The sequence below is a fragment of the Mytilus californianus genome, unplaced genomic scaffold (genome assembly GCF_021869535.1).
Source record: "Mytilus californianus isolate M0D057914Y unplaced genomic scaffold, xbMytCali1.0.p SCAF_2, whole genome shotgun sequence".
Classification (NCBI taxonomy): Eukaryota; Metazoa; Mollusca; class Bivalvia; order Mytilida; family Mytilidae; genus Mytilus; species Mytilus californianus.
The window spans coordinates 99,360,725-99,376,854 of record NW_026262668.1 but is presented as its reverse complement, the minus strand read 5'-3'; the positions used below and the strand labels follow the sequence as shown (position 1 = coordinate 99,376,854).

The window sequence follows — 16,130 nt, the reverse complement described above, 5'->3', positions numbered from 1 at the left end:
ATTTTCTAAAAATTACCAATTCAGGGGCAGCAACCCAACAACGGGTTGTCCGATTTGTCTGAAAATTTCAGGGCAGATAGATCTTGACCTGCTTATCAGTTTTGGTTTGTCAGATTTACTCTAAATGCTTTGGTTTCAGAGATATATGCCAAAATCTACATTTTACCCCTATGTTCTATTTTTAGCCATGGCGGCCATCTTGGTTGGTTGGCGGGGTCATCGGACACATTTTTTAAACTAGATACCCTAATGATGATTGTGGCAAAGTTTGGTAAAATTTGGCCCAGTGGTTTCAGAGGAAAAGATTTTTGTAAAAAGCTAACGACGACGACGGACGACGGACGCCAAGTGATGAGAAAAGCTCACTTGGCCCTTCGGGCCAGGTGAGCTAAAAACTGCAAAATTTCCTTAAAATTACCAATTCAGGGGCAGCAACCCAACAACGGGTTGTCCGATTTGTCTGAAAATTTCAGGGCAGATAGATCTTGACCTGCTAATCAGTTTTACCCTGTCAGATTTACTCTAAATGCTTTGGTTTCAGAGATATAAGCCAAAATCTACATTTTACCCCTATGTTCTATTTTTAGCCATGGTGGCTATCTTGGTTGGTTGGCCGGGTCACCGGACACATTTTTTTCAACTAGATACCCCAATGATGATTGTGGCCAAGTTTGGTTAAATTTGGCCCAGTGGTTTCAGAGGAGAAGATTTTTGTAAAAGTTAACGGATTACGGACGCCAAGTGATGAGCAAATCTCACTTGGCTCTTTGGGCCAGGTGAGCTAAAAAAGGGGTTAGTCTTTGTTTGAACTGACGGTTTATATTTACACTTTGAAACGACACAATATTTTCTTTATCTGTTTAGTCAATTTGACACCATTCAGGTGATTTAGTAACCAGAGTACATAACAGACAATTACCATGGTGCTACCCCAGGAATAGACTTTAGCTGTATTTGGCAAAACCTTTCATAATTTGGGCCCACAATGATTTTCAATTTCGTTCCTACTTAAGCCTTTTCAATTTTTGTGATGAGTGCACACATTTATATGTCTGGTATCTTTGATGTGTTTTTCTATTATAATCATATCCATAAGTCAATTAAAATCAAATCTAAAGATAATGATACTGCCTTCAATATACTAAACAAGAACCCATGTAATAATAAACCTACAGTTTACATTTATATTTAATGAATAGATGATATACATCGAATAGAGAATATTACAAGTCCACAGAGATTAAAGTTTAATAAAAATGATTATACATTTTATACCTTATTCAACAGTAAAATACAATTTTTGAAATTAAAACAGAAAATCAACTGCACAATACCATAAACATAATTTCATGTTATAATTAATGGGAAATTCTTTTATATACTACTCTAAATAAGCATAAGAAATCAGCAATAAGTTTGTTGAGTGATTAATGCTACATTTATTTTTTAATACAACCAATTTTCATCACATAAAAACATAAAGAAAAAGTAATGATTTATACAAAAATCTAACAAAAGCTACAGCGTTCTGCACTAAGTATTTGTGTTTACAAGATTTTGCTATATTCATATTGAACTAAGTTTTTTTTACAAAAAAAGAAATGTTTTGGAGTCATTTTTGTTTGAAATCTTATCTTCAAGTTGGCACTAATAGCAGAAGATTTTTTTTGAATTTGGTTATATTTCTATTGGGAAATGTTTACATTTTCTGATGATATTGAAGTACTATTTTTTGTCCGGAAATTTGTTATATATTTAAATCAAATTAAATTGTAAACAATTGTTATGTTCACATTTGCAGCAGGAACTAAATGTAACTGTAAACTAAATTAGATTATTGATTTTCTGGTGCATTAAAATTGGTACCGTTAATGTTATTAACAAAATAGATAAATATATTTCAACGTCTTTTATCACATGGTTTTTCTTAAAATCCAACCATCAAAGTATTTTTTAAAAGATATGTTATCATATGAAATATAGCAAAACATTGCAGATAACGAATACCTATTACACAACGCTGTATAGTGAATATAACAGGATATTTACACTTTAATGGTAAACATATGGGTAAAATGGTAAATGATAAAATCGTATCCCTTTTTTACACAAGAATTAAAACTTGAATTTGAATCTACGTAAGTAAATAAGTTTAAATTACCTCGAATGGGTGACGAACAAAACATTAGTTTTTATTGTTTTACAAGCTAACAGGAGTATGAGTTGAAGTCTTAATTATGACGCCAATGACATGCCACATAAGAACCTGTCAAGTAACACCATGCTATAATTAATACACTAGCTACGAATGGCTATTTCACATTTTAATTTTTGGTAAAAAAAGCTACCAGCAGCAGCCTAATCACAAATAAAATTGAGAATGGAAATGGGGAATGTGTCAAAGAGACAACAACCCGACCAAAGAGCAGAAAACAGCCGAAGGCCACCAATGGGTCTTCAACACAGCGAGAAAATCCCGCACCCGGAGTCGGGCTTCAGCTGGCCCCTAAACAAAAATGTGTACTAGTTCAATGAAAATGGACGTCACACTAAACTCCAAAACATATAAATGAACTAAAATTAAAAAAACATACAAGACTAACAAAGACAAAACATCTTTTGAACCAATATATATATATATTATGGTGTTTGTTGTGATTTGTATCTAAATATTAACTGTGGTCATTTGTAAGATTAAGCAATTCTTCATTAAATAAAAGAAGCTTCATTTCTATTTTAACTGATAATTATTAATTTAGGAGAAATTTACCTGGATTATTTCTTGTCAATTATCATATGAATTTCTCCATGTCAATGTTTAATGCAAAATGTTTAACCTTATTTTTTGCATTTTATTTCTTTTGCTGCTGATTTTGGGCTGTCGTTTTGAGAAAACTAATTAAAGTTATAAATGCAATTTCCAGTTCTTTTACCTCAACTTATTTGAAAAAGTAAATAGCAATAATGCGTATTTATTTTCTTTTTTTTCCCTAATTTATAAAATTTGGCCAGAAGTATCAGTATTCAGTATATTACAACGTCTCTTTTCTGTAAAAAAGACATCCTTCCAACAAAATTACACACACAACATTAAAACCAATTTATAGAAATTAAAAAAAAATCAAAAATAATCTTATGAAAATTGAGGTCTATATAAGTTATATAATCTCTAATTATAAACAAAATATGAAGTGAATACCTTGAATATTATTGAAGAAATTTCAAAAACAAAGAACCTTGACATCTATAAAATGTACGAAATACGTTTAGTACAACCATGCAATGTTTATTCCTCATCTCCTGTGCACAATGTCATGGTGACCTCGACTTGGTTAGGATTATATCCGGACACAACAGGAACAAGAGGTTCAGAACAATCAACATCGTCCATCTGGCATATCGATTTATTTTTGCTTGCATCAAAGATCCTCCATACTCCGCTGGTAGCATCAAGAAGGAATCCAAAGGTTTTATCCATGGTACAACCAATAGCATTTTTCGATAATGTCTCATGAAATAGACACTTTCCGCCACGAGCAATATGGAGACAGATGGCATCACAATCAACATGTTGGGAACATATCATTGACCAGGCATGCGGTTGTCCATCGACAACATGCTTTTTATCCATTTCATTTCTCCGGGCCAATCCAAGTTCGAAAACGAGGTTGCTTTTCTCCAGTTGACTTCGAATTTTATATCTTATGTTAACTTCGTAGTAGAATTTACCGGGACTGGTAAATAGTGTATTTCCATATGTACCCTTAAACTTGTGGAGTCTAAAATAAACGAAAATATTGCATAATTACTTATTATAGTATGTCATTAAAATACAATTCATTGTCGTTTTACTGTGATCGAGAAAAATAAATGCAATTTTCATTGTTAATCATTTAATATTTCAACCACTTACACTTTATAAATGTGGATTTCTAAACTTTGAAAGAAGAGGTCAGACGATTTCATTGTTGGCAAACAGAAAAGTCGGCGTATTGTGTATAATAGTCTATACACAAGCGAGCCTTGTCTAAAACAATTAACTGATCGGGATATGAACGAATACGTGAATAAATGTCCACATCAAATAAGAAGCTTTTCAATTATAAAATTGCGCGCTAGCCTATTTTGTAAAGCTGACGAAGTATTTCTAGTTAAACAGGCATTTATTGAAATGTAGATTTTACCTGTCTTTTGTTGACTCCATCAAAGTTCCAGAGGGACTGTTGACAAACGTTTTACCATCTGGGGTAACTGTTACATCTCTATGGGCTTTCTTTCGTTCCAGTGTAAAGTCTGGTCCTTGAAAAAAAACCAATCATATAATAGTGATTTAAATAATAAATTACGATGTCAGAACAATAAAGAGAAGTAAGAGAATATGAAACTAGAGACCCTAAAGAGCCTGTGTCGCTTACCTTGGTAAAGTGCATATTCAGCAAAGGACAATCTCCAACATTGTAGACGAGAATAGAACTCATGACAAAAATCTCTGTTTTGTTGATCTTGTATGGCTGATCATTTATAGTCTGTTTAGTTTCTCTCTATCTTCTTTAGATTTTGCTCAAAACACAAAAGAGGGTAAAAAAAATACCCATTTAAAATTTGACTTGTTAGTAGATCTTGCCTTGCTGATCATTTTTGTGATTTAAAGTGTCTATTTATTATAATTTTTATCATATAAGGCAAAACGCAAAAAAATTGGTAAAAATCGTCATTAAAGTGCAATAACTCCAATAAGGAGTGGTCGGACGATTTCCACCATATTGTCTAAATTGAAGATCTTGTCTTGCTGAACATTGCTTATTTAAGTTTCTATCTATCTATTACAATTTTTAAAATATAAGGCAATTGAAAAACGAAAAAAATTGGTAAAAATCGTCATCAAAGGACAATAATTATAATAGGGAGTCGACTGACGATATCGACCATGTTAAACTTATTTGTAGAGCTTGTCTTGTTGATAATTTTTGCATTTTAAAGTTTTTCTCCATCTTTTATAATTTTCAAGTTAATAGGCAAAAATGAAAAAAAATGGTAAAATTTGTCATTTAAGGGCAATAACTCCTAAAAGAAGTCGTCTGACAGTTTTGATGTATATGAATAATTGATAGAGCTCAACATTCTAAACATTTTTAATTCTGTCAGATTTTCTCTATTTATAATGGTTTTCAAATTAATAGACAAAACATGCATTTTACCCCTATGCTCTATTTTCAGCCATGTCGGCCATCTTGGTTGGCAGGCGGGGTCATCGGACACATTTTTAAAACTAGATACCCCAATGATGATTGTGGCCAAGTTTGGTTAAATTTGGCCCAGTAGTTTCAGAGGAGAAGATTTTTGTAAATGTTTACGACGACGGACGCCAAGTGATGAGAAAAGCTCACTTCGTCCTTCGGACCAGGTGAGCTAAAAAGGGAGAAGAGGGGAATCAAAAACAATTTTTACAAAAACAAAACGACGACAAGACAAATAAAATAAAACACAACACATAGACCTTAAGATTGAGTAACTCTGAGTTACAAACAACCATCAAAAATCGTGAAAAAAATGCAAACCATTTTATTTACACATAACGTTTTGTTTCTAATCTCCAAAATCTATTTAAGTTCTGTTTATTTACATTCATTACACATATAAAATATACGTACTTGTCGCTCCGTCTAACTGACTTGCATCAATATTGGACCCTAAAATTATAAAAAAAAAATCCTGATGTACATAGTTATCAAGAGTTCGTAAAAGTACAATTAATTCCACGAACACAATGTATTAAATAGTGAAATATTTCGCAAAACAACATAATTATATTCAAACCGAAGTCAGGTACACAACATATCACACATTATCTCTAATCTTAACTGAATGAAAACGTCCTCCTTCAGGATAAAGAACACAACTATCTCATCTTATACAGCGAGATTTTAAAAGTGATGATTGTGTCTGTTCTTTTATTCATTCGTTTGTTCGTTTTTGTGTGTTTAGTTGGAAAATTTTATCTGTCTTTTTAAAACCAGGGTGACATTTTCGAAACAAAACACGGTCATTTTTCTTTTATCAATCTTCTTTCAAGCTACATGCAATAACACAATGTCTTTTGCAATCAATAATGATGAATAAATAAGAAGCAGCAATGGTATACGTAGTAGAGAATTGATAAGAAGTAGTGGATTCGTAAACGATAATCAACGAGCGACTTTAGTCGCAAGTTGATTATCGTTTCCGAATCCACTACTTCTTATCAATTCTCTAGCTTAATCCATTTCTAGTAAAACGACTGTCTGTTTTACGTTTTGACAATGAATCAACGATATCTCATAAAAATAGTTTCGTATTTTGTCTTTTTTATTCTATAATAGCTGGAAATGATTAAATCCACACGGTTCGCATCTATATTTAGACATTTGACAAGTTAACATAAGTTTAAAATTACTTAAATGGGGTGTAAGCTCCCCTTTTTAACACCAGATTTTATTTTTGTATATAATACATATTTCATATAATGTTTAATCATTACAAATTATTTAAATTGAATAGATTTTGGTATATTTAATTTATTCAAAAAGACGTATATTAATATACAGAATTTATTTATCTTGTTTTGAAAAGTTAAAAAATTTTAATTACCAAAATTTAGAACCTTCAAAATGTATTTATATAATATTTAGCAACTTGAATTGGTATATTGGAGATTAATCACCGTGAAGCCGTTCTTAGTCAGATAAATATTACTAGCGTTGATGCCATAAACCTGCCATTTCATGATAATGCTCAAATTCATGTTGCTTTCCATAAGTATTAAAAGTATGTGCTAACGATTTAAATTGAACAATTATATTTAAATTTTGTTTAAACTGTTTCCGTTTCATTAAGTTAAGATTATTTTAACGTTATTACATTTGGCATATATCGTTCACCGGTCAATAAACTAGTTTTATCTGTGGTACGCATTCTGAATCCCCATCAGAATTGCTCTTGCTACGGACTTACAATGAATAAGTATGTGGATTTCATTCATTTACCATCAAGCTGTTCATAGCCGTGATCGTCTAGTCGTTGGTAACGAATGTCATAACGGTGATATTAGCAGTGCAAAGTTCGAACCTAGTATCCGGAATGAAATTTTTTGATTGTAATTTTTTTCTGCACCAAAATATTGTTTTAATCCTAGAACATGTAAAAGTATTATATATATTTAATTTTCATATAATGGCGATGATTTTGTTTCTGTTTTTACTGTCAAAGAAGTAGTTTTAACCCATTTCTTAAAAAAAAACCATCACACACAAAATAAAAAAAAAATCAATCAACATGAACAAACCAAGATATATATATATTTCATTAGATTACAAAAGTGAATTATCAGTGAGACAGAAATACAGTTAAATGACATGTATTGACAATTAAGCGCTTTAAGAGTACTATTCATATAATGATTGATGTCAGCCATCGTGGTCTAGTGGTATCATGCATAGACTGAAGAGTATTGATTATAAAGAAAATACGCGCGGGTTCGAATTCTACACATGCCACTCGTTTTTGAGAGGATAAAAGATCGTAAGTTAAAAGGTTAAAGTTATAATTTAAGTTCTCTTAAGTTAATACTGTGGTCAGTGGATTCTTGAAAAATAATCTACAGTAAGAACAATAGACTGACGTCAGATAAATGGGTTAAATATATTTCATTTTCATATAATGGCGATGAATTTGTTTCTGTTTTTACTGTCAAAGAAGTAGTTTTAACCCATTTCTTAAAAAAAAAACATCACACACAAAATTAAAAAAAAAATCAATTAACATGAACAAACCAAGATATATATATTTCATTAGATTACAAAAGTGAATTATCAGTGAGACAGAAATACAGTTAAATGACATGTATTGACAATTAAGCGCTTTAAGAGTACTATTCATATAATGATTGATGTCAGCCATCGTGGTCTAGTGGTATCATGCATAGACTGAAGAGTATTGATTATAAAGAAAATACGCGCGGGTTCGAATTCTACACATGCCACTCGTTTTTGAGAGGATAAAAGATCGTAAGTTAAAAGGTTAAAGTTATAATTTAAGTTCTCTTAAGTTAATACTGTGGTCAGTGGATTCTTGAAAAATAATCTACAGTAAGAACAATAGACTGACGTCAGATAAATGGGTTAAGTAGTAGAGAATTGATAAGAAGTAGTGGATTCGTAAACGATAATCAACGAGCGACTTTAGTCGCAAGTTGATTATAGTTTACGAATCCACTACTTCTTATCAATTCTCTAGCTTAACCCATTTCTAGTAAAAAGACTGTCTGTGTTATGTTTTGACAATGAATCAACGGAATTTCATAAAAATGGTTTCGTATTTTGTCTTTTTTATTCTATAATAGCTGGAAATGATTATATCCACACGGTTCACGTCTATATTTAAGTTAACATAAGTTTGATATAACTTAAATGGGCTGTTAGCTCCCCTTTTTATTACCAGATTTAATACTTGTATATTTGTATTTCATTTAATGTTTTATCATTACAAAGTTTTTAAATTATATAGATTTTGGTATTTATGATTTATTCAAAAAGACATATCTAAATATACAGAATTTTTTAATCTTTTTTTGAATAGTTAAAAAAATCTAATTACCAAAATTTCGAAACCTTTCAAATTTACATATATAGTATTTAGCAATCTATGATTCTTTACAGCTGATTAAGGATTGCCTGCAATTTAACCGTACTAAGTCAAATACATGTATATAGCGTAGTTGCCATAATACTACAATTTTATGATGCTCCAGTAAATGATGCTTTCCGAAATAAATAAAATAATTGCTGAAGGTCTTTTATGAAAATTATACATGTATTTTGTTTAAACTGTTTCCCTTTCATTAAGTTTAGATTATTTTAACGTTATTACATTTGGCATCCATCGTAAACCAGTCAATAAACTAGTATTTTCTGTGGTTCGCATTCTGAATCTCCAGCAGAATTGCTCGTGCTATAGATGTACAATGTATAATTATGTCAATTTTTTACTATTACACTCAAGCTGTTCATAGCCGTGATCGTCTAGTCGTTGGTACCAAAAGACACAACTGTGATATTAGCAGTGCCAAGTTCAAACCTTGTACCCGAATTGAAATTTTTCATTGCCATTTTTTTCTCGACAAAAATATTGTTTTAATCTTAGAGGTATTATATACTTCATTTTCATTTTAAGGCGATGATTTTGTTTCTGGTTTTACAGTCTAAGAAGTAGTTTTACGGTCGTAGCTTATATATCACACTTTATTCAAATTAGAGTACGTTCAATGTTGACGTGATGTATATTTGGACCATTTATAATCAAACAAAGAAGAAAATATTGATAGTTCGATATCATTATAAGACTAAAACCTTAAGTAAGCATTTGCTATGATGAAAAGGAAAAGTCATTGTACGTTAAAAGTGACATGTGTAATGGGCATATGATTGTTTATTTTATCAAGGAATTGTACTAATATATACAATTCCTCGATTCTCTAGTGTTTAGAACTAGTGTGTAATAGCCACAATCGTATAAAGATCTATCGGTTCATTATAACGATGTTAAAAATCGACCAATGCTCAAACCTGACATCGTGAATAAACTCTATTTTAAGATATTTCCATACTGCTATATAACTATACTCAAGAACGTTCAAATTTAGAACATAATCTTCCTTAAAAAATAACGCACAAAACAATTTACATAAATTTGAAAAGAACAAGAACAAATCCAGACATAGTATATATATTTTATTAGATAACAAAAGCGAATTATCTCTGAGATAGAAATACAGTTTATTGACATGTATTGACAGTTGTGCGCTTTAAGAGTGTTATTTAAATATTGATTTATGTCAGCACTCGTGGTATAGTGGTATCATGCATAGACTGAAGACTCTACTGATTATGAAGAAATTACGCGCGAGTTCGAACCCTTCATATGCCTCTCGTTTTTGAAAGGATAAAAAATCGTAAGTTAAAAGTTATTATAAAATAAGTTATCTTAAGTTAACGAAGTGGTCAGTGGATTCTTGAAAAATAATCTACTGTAAGAACAATAAACTGACGTCAGAGAAATGGGTTAAATATATTTCATTTTCATATAATGGCTATGAATTTGTTTCTGTTTTTACTGTCAAAGAAGTAGTTTTAACCCATTTCTTAAAAAAAAAACATCACACACAAAATAAAAAAAAAATCAATAAACATGAACAAACCAAGATATATATATTTCATTAGATTACAAAAGTGAATTATCAGTGAGACAGAAATACAGTTAAATGACATGTATTGACAATTAAGCGCTTTAAGAGTACTATTCATATAATGATTGATGTCAGCCATCGTGGTCTAGTGGTATCATGCATAGACTGAAGAGTATTGATTATAAAGAAAATACGCGCGGGTTCGAATTCTACACATGCCACTCGTTTTTGAGAGGATAAAAGATCGTAAGTTAAAAGGTTAAAGTTATAATTTAAGTTCTCTTAAGTTAATACTGTGGTCAGTGGATTCTTGAAAAATAATCTACAGTAAGAACAATAGACTGACGTCAGAGAAATGGGTTAACAATGTGTAAAACTCGTACATCATTTTTAATATACAAATTAATATAAAAATCTGAGGTAATCGCATTAACTCCAAATGGAGCAAGGCCAGGTGAAAGTACCACCCGTCATCCATATTCAATCAAATGTCAAAAAGTGAATAGGACACAATCGATAAAATATCAATTCAAACGCCTATTCTAGTATCTTATTAACTGAACAGAACACAATCGGTACAGTATCAATTCAAACGACTATTCTAGTATCTTATTAACTGAACAGAACACAATCGGTAAAGTATCAATTCAAACGACTATTCTAGTATCTTATTAACTGAACAGGACACAATCGGTAAAGTATCAACTCAAACGACTATTCTAGTATCGTATTAACTGAACAGAACACAATCGGTAAAGTATCAACTCAAACGACTATTCTAGTATCGTATTAACTTAACAGAACACAATCGGTAAAGTATCAATACAAACGACTATTCTAGTATCTTATTAACTAAGAACAACCAGAAAATACTTCATGCTAAACTCTTACTTTTTACCTGAAAAAAAAAACAACCGACAAAAACATTAAAATATGTTTGAAGACGACCGGTAAGATCCGGCAAGGTTTTATTTGAATTTTTTGGTTGAGATTGAGATAAGAGCTGATGACCTCTGGGATGTGGTTTTATATCGTTTCCTACAGCAGACATTGAGATAAAATGACTGAATTAGTTTTCAGTCATTATCGAAAATAAATACATTGATGGTAAGTATACCTTGAGGTTTGTCACGTGGTTGTACTTGGAACTCATGCTCTCCAAGAGGCTTATCTAGGATTGACACATCTAGCTTGTAAGAACCGGCGTAGAACGGTACAAAAGTCACTCGGAATTCTTCAGAGCCATTCTGGATTACACGGACGTCAACTGTTGCACCTGTTTATAAATATTTTCCGTGTAAAAAGTTGCATACTATTCAAAGAAATTGTTTATCTCAAAATATATCTTGCAGTTTATAAGGAGATGTTCAAATGCCCTAACAAATAGATTGAAAGGTTATATGCACAGCAAGATGAGCTAGATATTTAAGAGTTAAAACAAGAAAAATACCTTTCTTACATATATTGTCATAAATTTATGTTCATATCCGACTTGAATATGATGTTATGTCATTTAAAATGTTAAAAACCCATTTATATTGTATTTCAATGCTTAGAAAAAGAATAAATATGGATTTCACCATGCTCAGACTAGAATCTTACCATTTGGGTCTGTTAAGGTTGCTTTCAAATGTCCTACGTCTTCTGTCAATGGTTTGCCAACATAATTACACAACACAACAAGGAACGTTACAGTCTCGTCTTGTACAGCATCATTCTGTTTTGGCGTGATTTTAGTGTTTGGTTGGTAGGCATTAGATGACCATACCTTTGCCATGGTTGACACTTTGTTCTGAATTTCTTGTGAAAGTCCTTTACAGTTGAATCCGATGGTTGCTACCTCGTGCGGTTCCTTGTCAAACCACTCATTGTGAAGCTTGTCGAGTCTGTCAACAACTGTACCTTCAATCTGTAGGAATGCAGGAGGATTGTTATACAACAGTGTCTGATCTGCAAATTCAGCCGCTTCGTTGATGTGCTTTTGTTGTTGTTTCAAATTTCTGAGTTGGTTCTCCAATGTTCCAGCTTTGATTTGTACATATTTATCAACGTCTCTCTTCAACTCATCTCGACGTTTCTCCAGGGTCTGAATGTAGTGGTCGAAATTATTGTTGATCTCTGTCGCGACCTCTTTTCCAAGGGCTCTTACACTTTGAACTTCACGACCAATACTTTCTATTATTTGCTTGATTTCTCTCCCCGTCATGTTAACATCATCAATGCGTTTCCGCATGCCATCTTTTTTCTCTATCGATATTTTAAGGATTTCTTTAATATCATGCCCTAACTCTTGTTTATGAGTTAGCAGGGCACAAATGAAGCAAATTGGTTTCTGGCAATCATCTTTATTGCAATAAAGCTCTAGCTCCCGGTCGTGATCTGGACACTTTTGTTGATGACAGAAAGCATCTAAATTCTCCTTTTTCTGCAAAGACTGAAGTTCCAATAGTTCATGACCCCTTGTGACATTAGTCCTTTTGTGGGCAACATGACACTCTTCGCACAAGAACTCCGAACAATTCTTGCATCGAAAGCTTGCTTGCTTGGTGTCTCCGCATGACTGACAGATAATCGCTCCAGGTGCCAATTTGACCCTGACAAAATCCATAAGATCCTGTCTTGTATTATCTCGTGGGAAAGAAGAAACGTCTCCTTTAAATTCGTGTTTCTGATCGCATTCTGGGCATGGTAAAACACCATCTTTTGCCAAATTGTGCACGCATTGGTTACACATAGAATGCAGGCATGGTAACAAACGGGCGAAATTTTCTATGTCATCGTATTCATTGCTACATCCAGAACAACAAAGGAATTTCTGTTTCAGTTGTGATGTGGTCAATGTTAACGTGCCTTTGAATGCTGGTCCCGCCATAATGTGAATCTAAAATACAACCAATTACTAGTAAATGGACTGAAACATGTGTATAACTTACTTTAACACATGTCGACGCTCATACTTTTCCTTTTCCTACGTTTTACGTTATAAACTGTTTTACATTTGAATTCCAAAGATAAAAAAATTGTCACTTTGTGCGTATCAAAACTGTAAAACGAAAGTAAAATAACTTCTTATCAAGTAGATAATATGAAACTTTTGATACGATCAATAGGTAAACTTAACATGAAGGCAGGCAACATATTTTAATGTTCTGCTAGACCAATCTTACTTTTCCGCCAGCACAACACTGGTTAAAGTTCCATAACGAAAATTAATAATTGGTACTGGGTTTTCCACCTTTGTAATTTCTAAAATTAACTTTCTATGTAAGTTGTCATATGACAAGACTAAAAATAGATTAAAAAAACCGATAAACAAAGTTTTTCGAAAACGGGTTGTTTCTTAAATGGCTTATTGTAAAAGTAAAATTGAAACTTGAATTTGAATATTTGTATTTGACTTCATGCATGACGAAAAAATCTTATTTTATTAGCGATTCCATAGTTTCACATTGTCAATGTTTATCATTTAAGAGCTAATCAAGAATTTCGACCAATATATGATTAAATCGAGAAGATTGTCTGGCTAAAAATTACGAATTGCTTATAACTTGAAAATTGCATGCTTACTAACTAAACCTTATTTCACATATTAGAAAGTTTAAGCATTGACATTTTCTGGAATTTTCAAATGATGAGTGCACTTTGAAACAAATATATAAAAAGTTGCGTAATGCCGTACGTGATTATCATAAAGAAACCCTACACAACGAAACAAGGCTACCAGCTGGTTGGGACAAACGCATACAACAACTCGCATCAAATAAACAACAAGACATTATATTGTAACTTTTGAAATTTATTTTCTACTATTGTATAACTTTGTTGAATAAAAGTATTCCGGCGATAAGAGTACTTTTTCAAATAAAACGGGCACATTGATCATGCATTGTCTAGTGTTAAAGTTATTTCCTCTGAATTGTGTCTTTCTTATTATTTTATTCTTGCCTTCCGATAAATTAAAAGAAAAACGGACTACACAACAGGAGAAAGGGGAGGGGAGCACTTCAATTCTTTTGTTTTAGAAATGAGCAGCTAAGGCATTATTAGCCCAACCTTTTCATTTATTTTCAATAACAAAATTACAAACCCTATCATATTTTTCGACAAAAAATACACGCATTAAATATAAGGAGATGTTATATTATTGCCAATGAGACAACTATCCAACAGAGTCCAAGTGAGGTGGAAATAAGCAACTACAGGTCACCCTACGGCATTCAACCATGAGCTAAACCCATAGCATGTAGCTAGTTTTAAAAGACCCTGACATCGAAATATGATTTAGTCCTTTTCATTTAATTTTAGGCCAAAAATACGTTCAGTTACTGATTCTACAGCTTCATCCCTTCACTCATTAAATAAAAATAAGTGCCCCCCCCTCCTTCATAGTTAAAGCATTTTATGGATATTGAATGTTAAATAGACAGTATTGGTACAACATTCGAAAAAAATTGTATTTTTACCATTTTTTAGGCCTATGGATTTTTTGTACTCTTTTTGTGTGTTTGGGGGGGGGGGGGTTGGAAAGTTATATGTTTAGAAATACGGGGTAGCATTTTAGGGAGTTTGATTTCCATTTACGAAAAATGGCTGTTCTATATGAAAACGAAAGTAGAAATAAATAACTGAATTAAATAGTATTTATATATTGTCAATATCAGTAAAATCTAATGGAATATGGAAAAATGTTCACTTACCACCTACAAAACAACAGAATTAGATCTGATTTAATTATATACTCCAATAGTAGTCATCTGAAAAACAAGGAATTTATAACACAACTATTTACTTTCCAATACGTCAGAGCATACGCAGACCTACGTATATGGATAATATAAGACAAATCTGCGTGCCGTGTGCAGAGTGTCGTGTACAATCTGATCTCGATATTAAAGCGGCGCGAGGTTTAAAATGATGATATCTCGTAAAGTTTAATATATAGATAGATTGACTAATTTAAAGTATAATTGTGTCAGTCAGTTTTACTAAAACGCATTATAAGAACTCGCTTTTCGGAAAAAGGTCACTTAAGGTGGCTGGGGGGTCTTAATTAAAAACCATAGAATTTTTTAATAATTTGTAAAAATGAAGTTTTTATCATGCTTTTTTTTTTAAATACAATAAAAAGTATGGGTCCCCGGACTTTTTTTTCACGCTGCAGGTTGTGCAAAATTGTCAGATTTTGTATAGATTATGCATGGAAATCCAATTTTGTGTGATAAAAAGAAAACTACTCCAGAAAATTTTAAGATAAAATGTGAGAAGGTAGCTCTTATAACATGCTTTCAGATAAGAAAAAGAAAAAATGGGGTCACCGGACTTGTTTTCTTGCTACATATTGAAATAGGTAAATTCACAACACTTTCTATTATAAAATTACTTTTATCTGAGTTATCTCCCCTACTATCTGAGTTATCTCCCCTTATTTGGCAAATTTGAAAAAAAAAATTAATCAAACAAAAATATTGTGTCTTTTAGAAAATACAGCCATAAGTATGATAAAACATATAATTTTCTATATAAACATTAAAAGTCTTACACATAAATTACATACTAATCTCAAAATTTGCACATTTCATTATAGATCTAGACCAATTATAATCTGCTACTTCAAAATCCAAGATGGAGGAAGACACCCGAGCCACCTTAAGCAATCAAAGCCATAATCAGTTGAGGCACTAGTTTAGGAACCATTCCCAGGCTTCATTTAAAAGGGATTACTGATATAAAATCAACCGGTAAAGTTCTAGCATTATGATACTTTGTCAAATAATAGAAAAGACATGAGACTTTGGCAAATGTCAATTAACTTTCAACACAAGAAAACCAAAATAAACATATATATAGAAACGAACCAAAAATTAAAACTCCATCTGACATAGTCGAGAATATATTAATCAAAGGTATATGA

At 31.9% G+C, this 16,130-nt stretch overlaps 1 protein-coding gene and 1 long non-coding RNA gene across 3 annotated transcripts in view; both read right to left on the bottom strand.

Moving 5' to 3' along the window:
• LOC127730563 (uncharacterized) overlaps positions 1-16,130 on the bottom strand; it is a 345,980-nt gene that overhangs the window by 195,888 nt on the left and 133,962 nt on the right. The window lies entirely within an intron of this gene.
• Positions 1,114-15,058, bottom strand: LOC127730542 (tripartite motif-containing protein 45-like). 2 transcript variants are annotated; one of them, XM_052238979.1, is made up of 6 exons: positions 14,917-15,058; positions 11,822-13,100; positions 11,337-11,495; positions 5,652-5,690; positions 4,185-4,299; positions 1,114-3,779 (listed from the first exon to the last, which is right to left on the bottom strand). In XM_052238979.1, exons 2-6 carry the CDS (start codon positions 13,089-13,091, stop codon positions 3,287-3,289), a joined length of 2,076 nt encoding a protein of 691 aa, XP_052094939.1. In that variant the 5' UTR covers positions 13,092-13,100; positions 14,917-15,058; the 3' UTR covers positions 1,114-3,286. The 2 variants fall into 2 exon arrangements, with proteins under 2 accessions (XP_052094939.1, XP_052094941.1); XM_052238981.1 differs by lacking the exon at positions 14,917-15,058 and adding an exon at positions 13,387-13,458.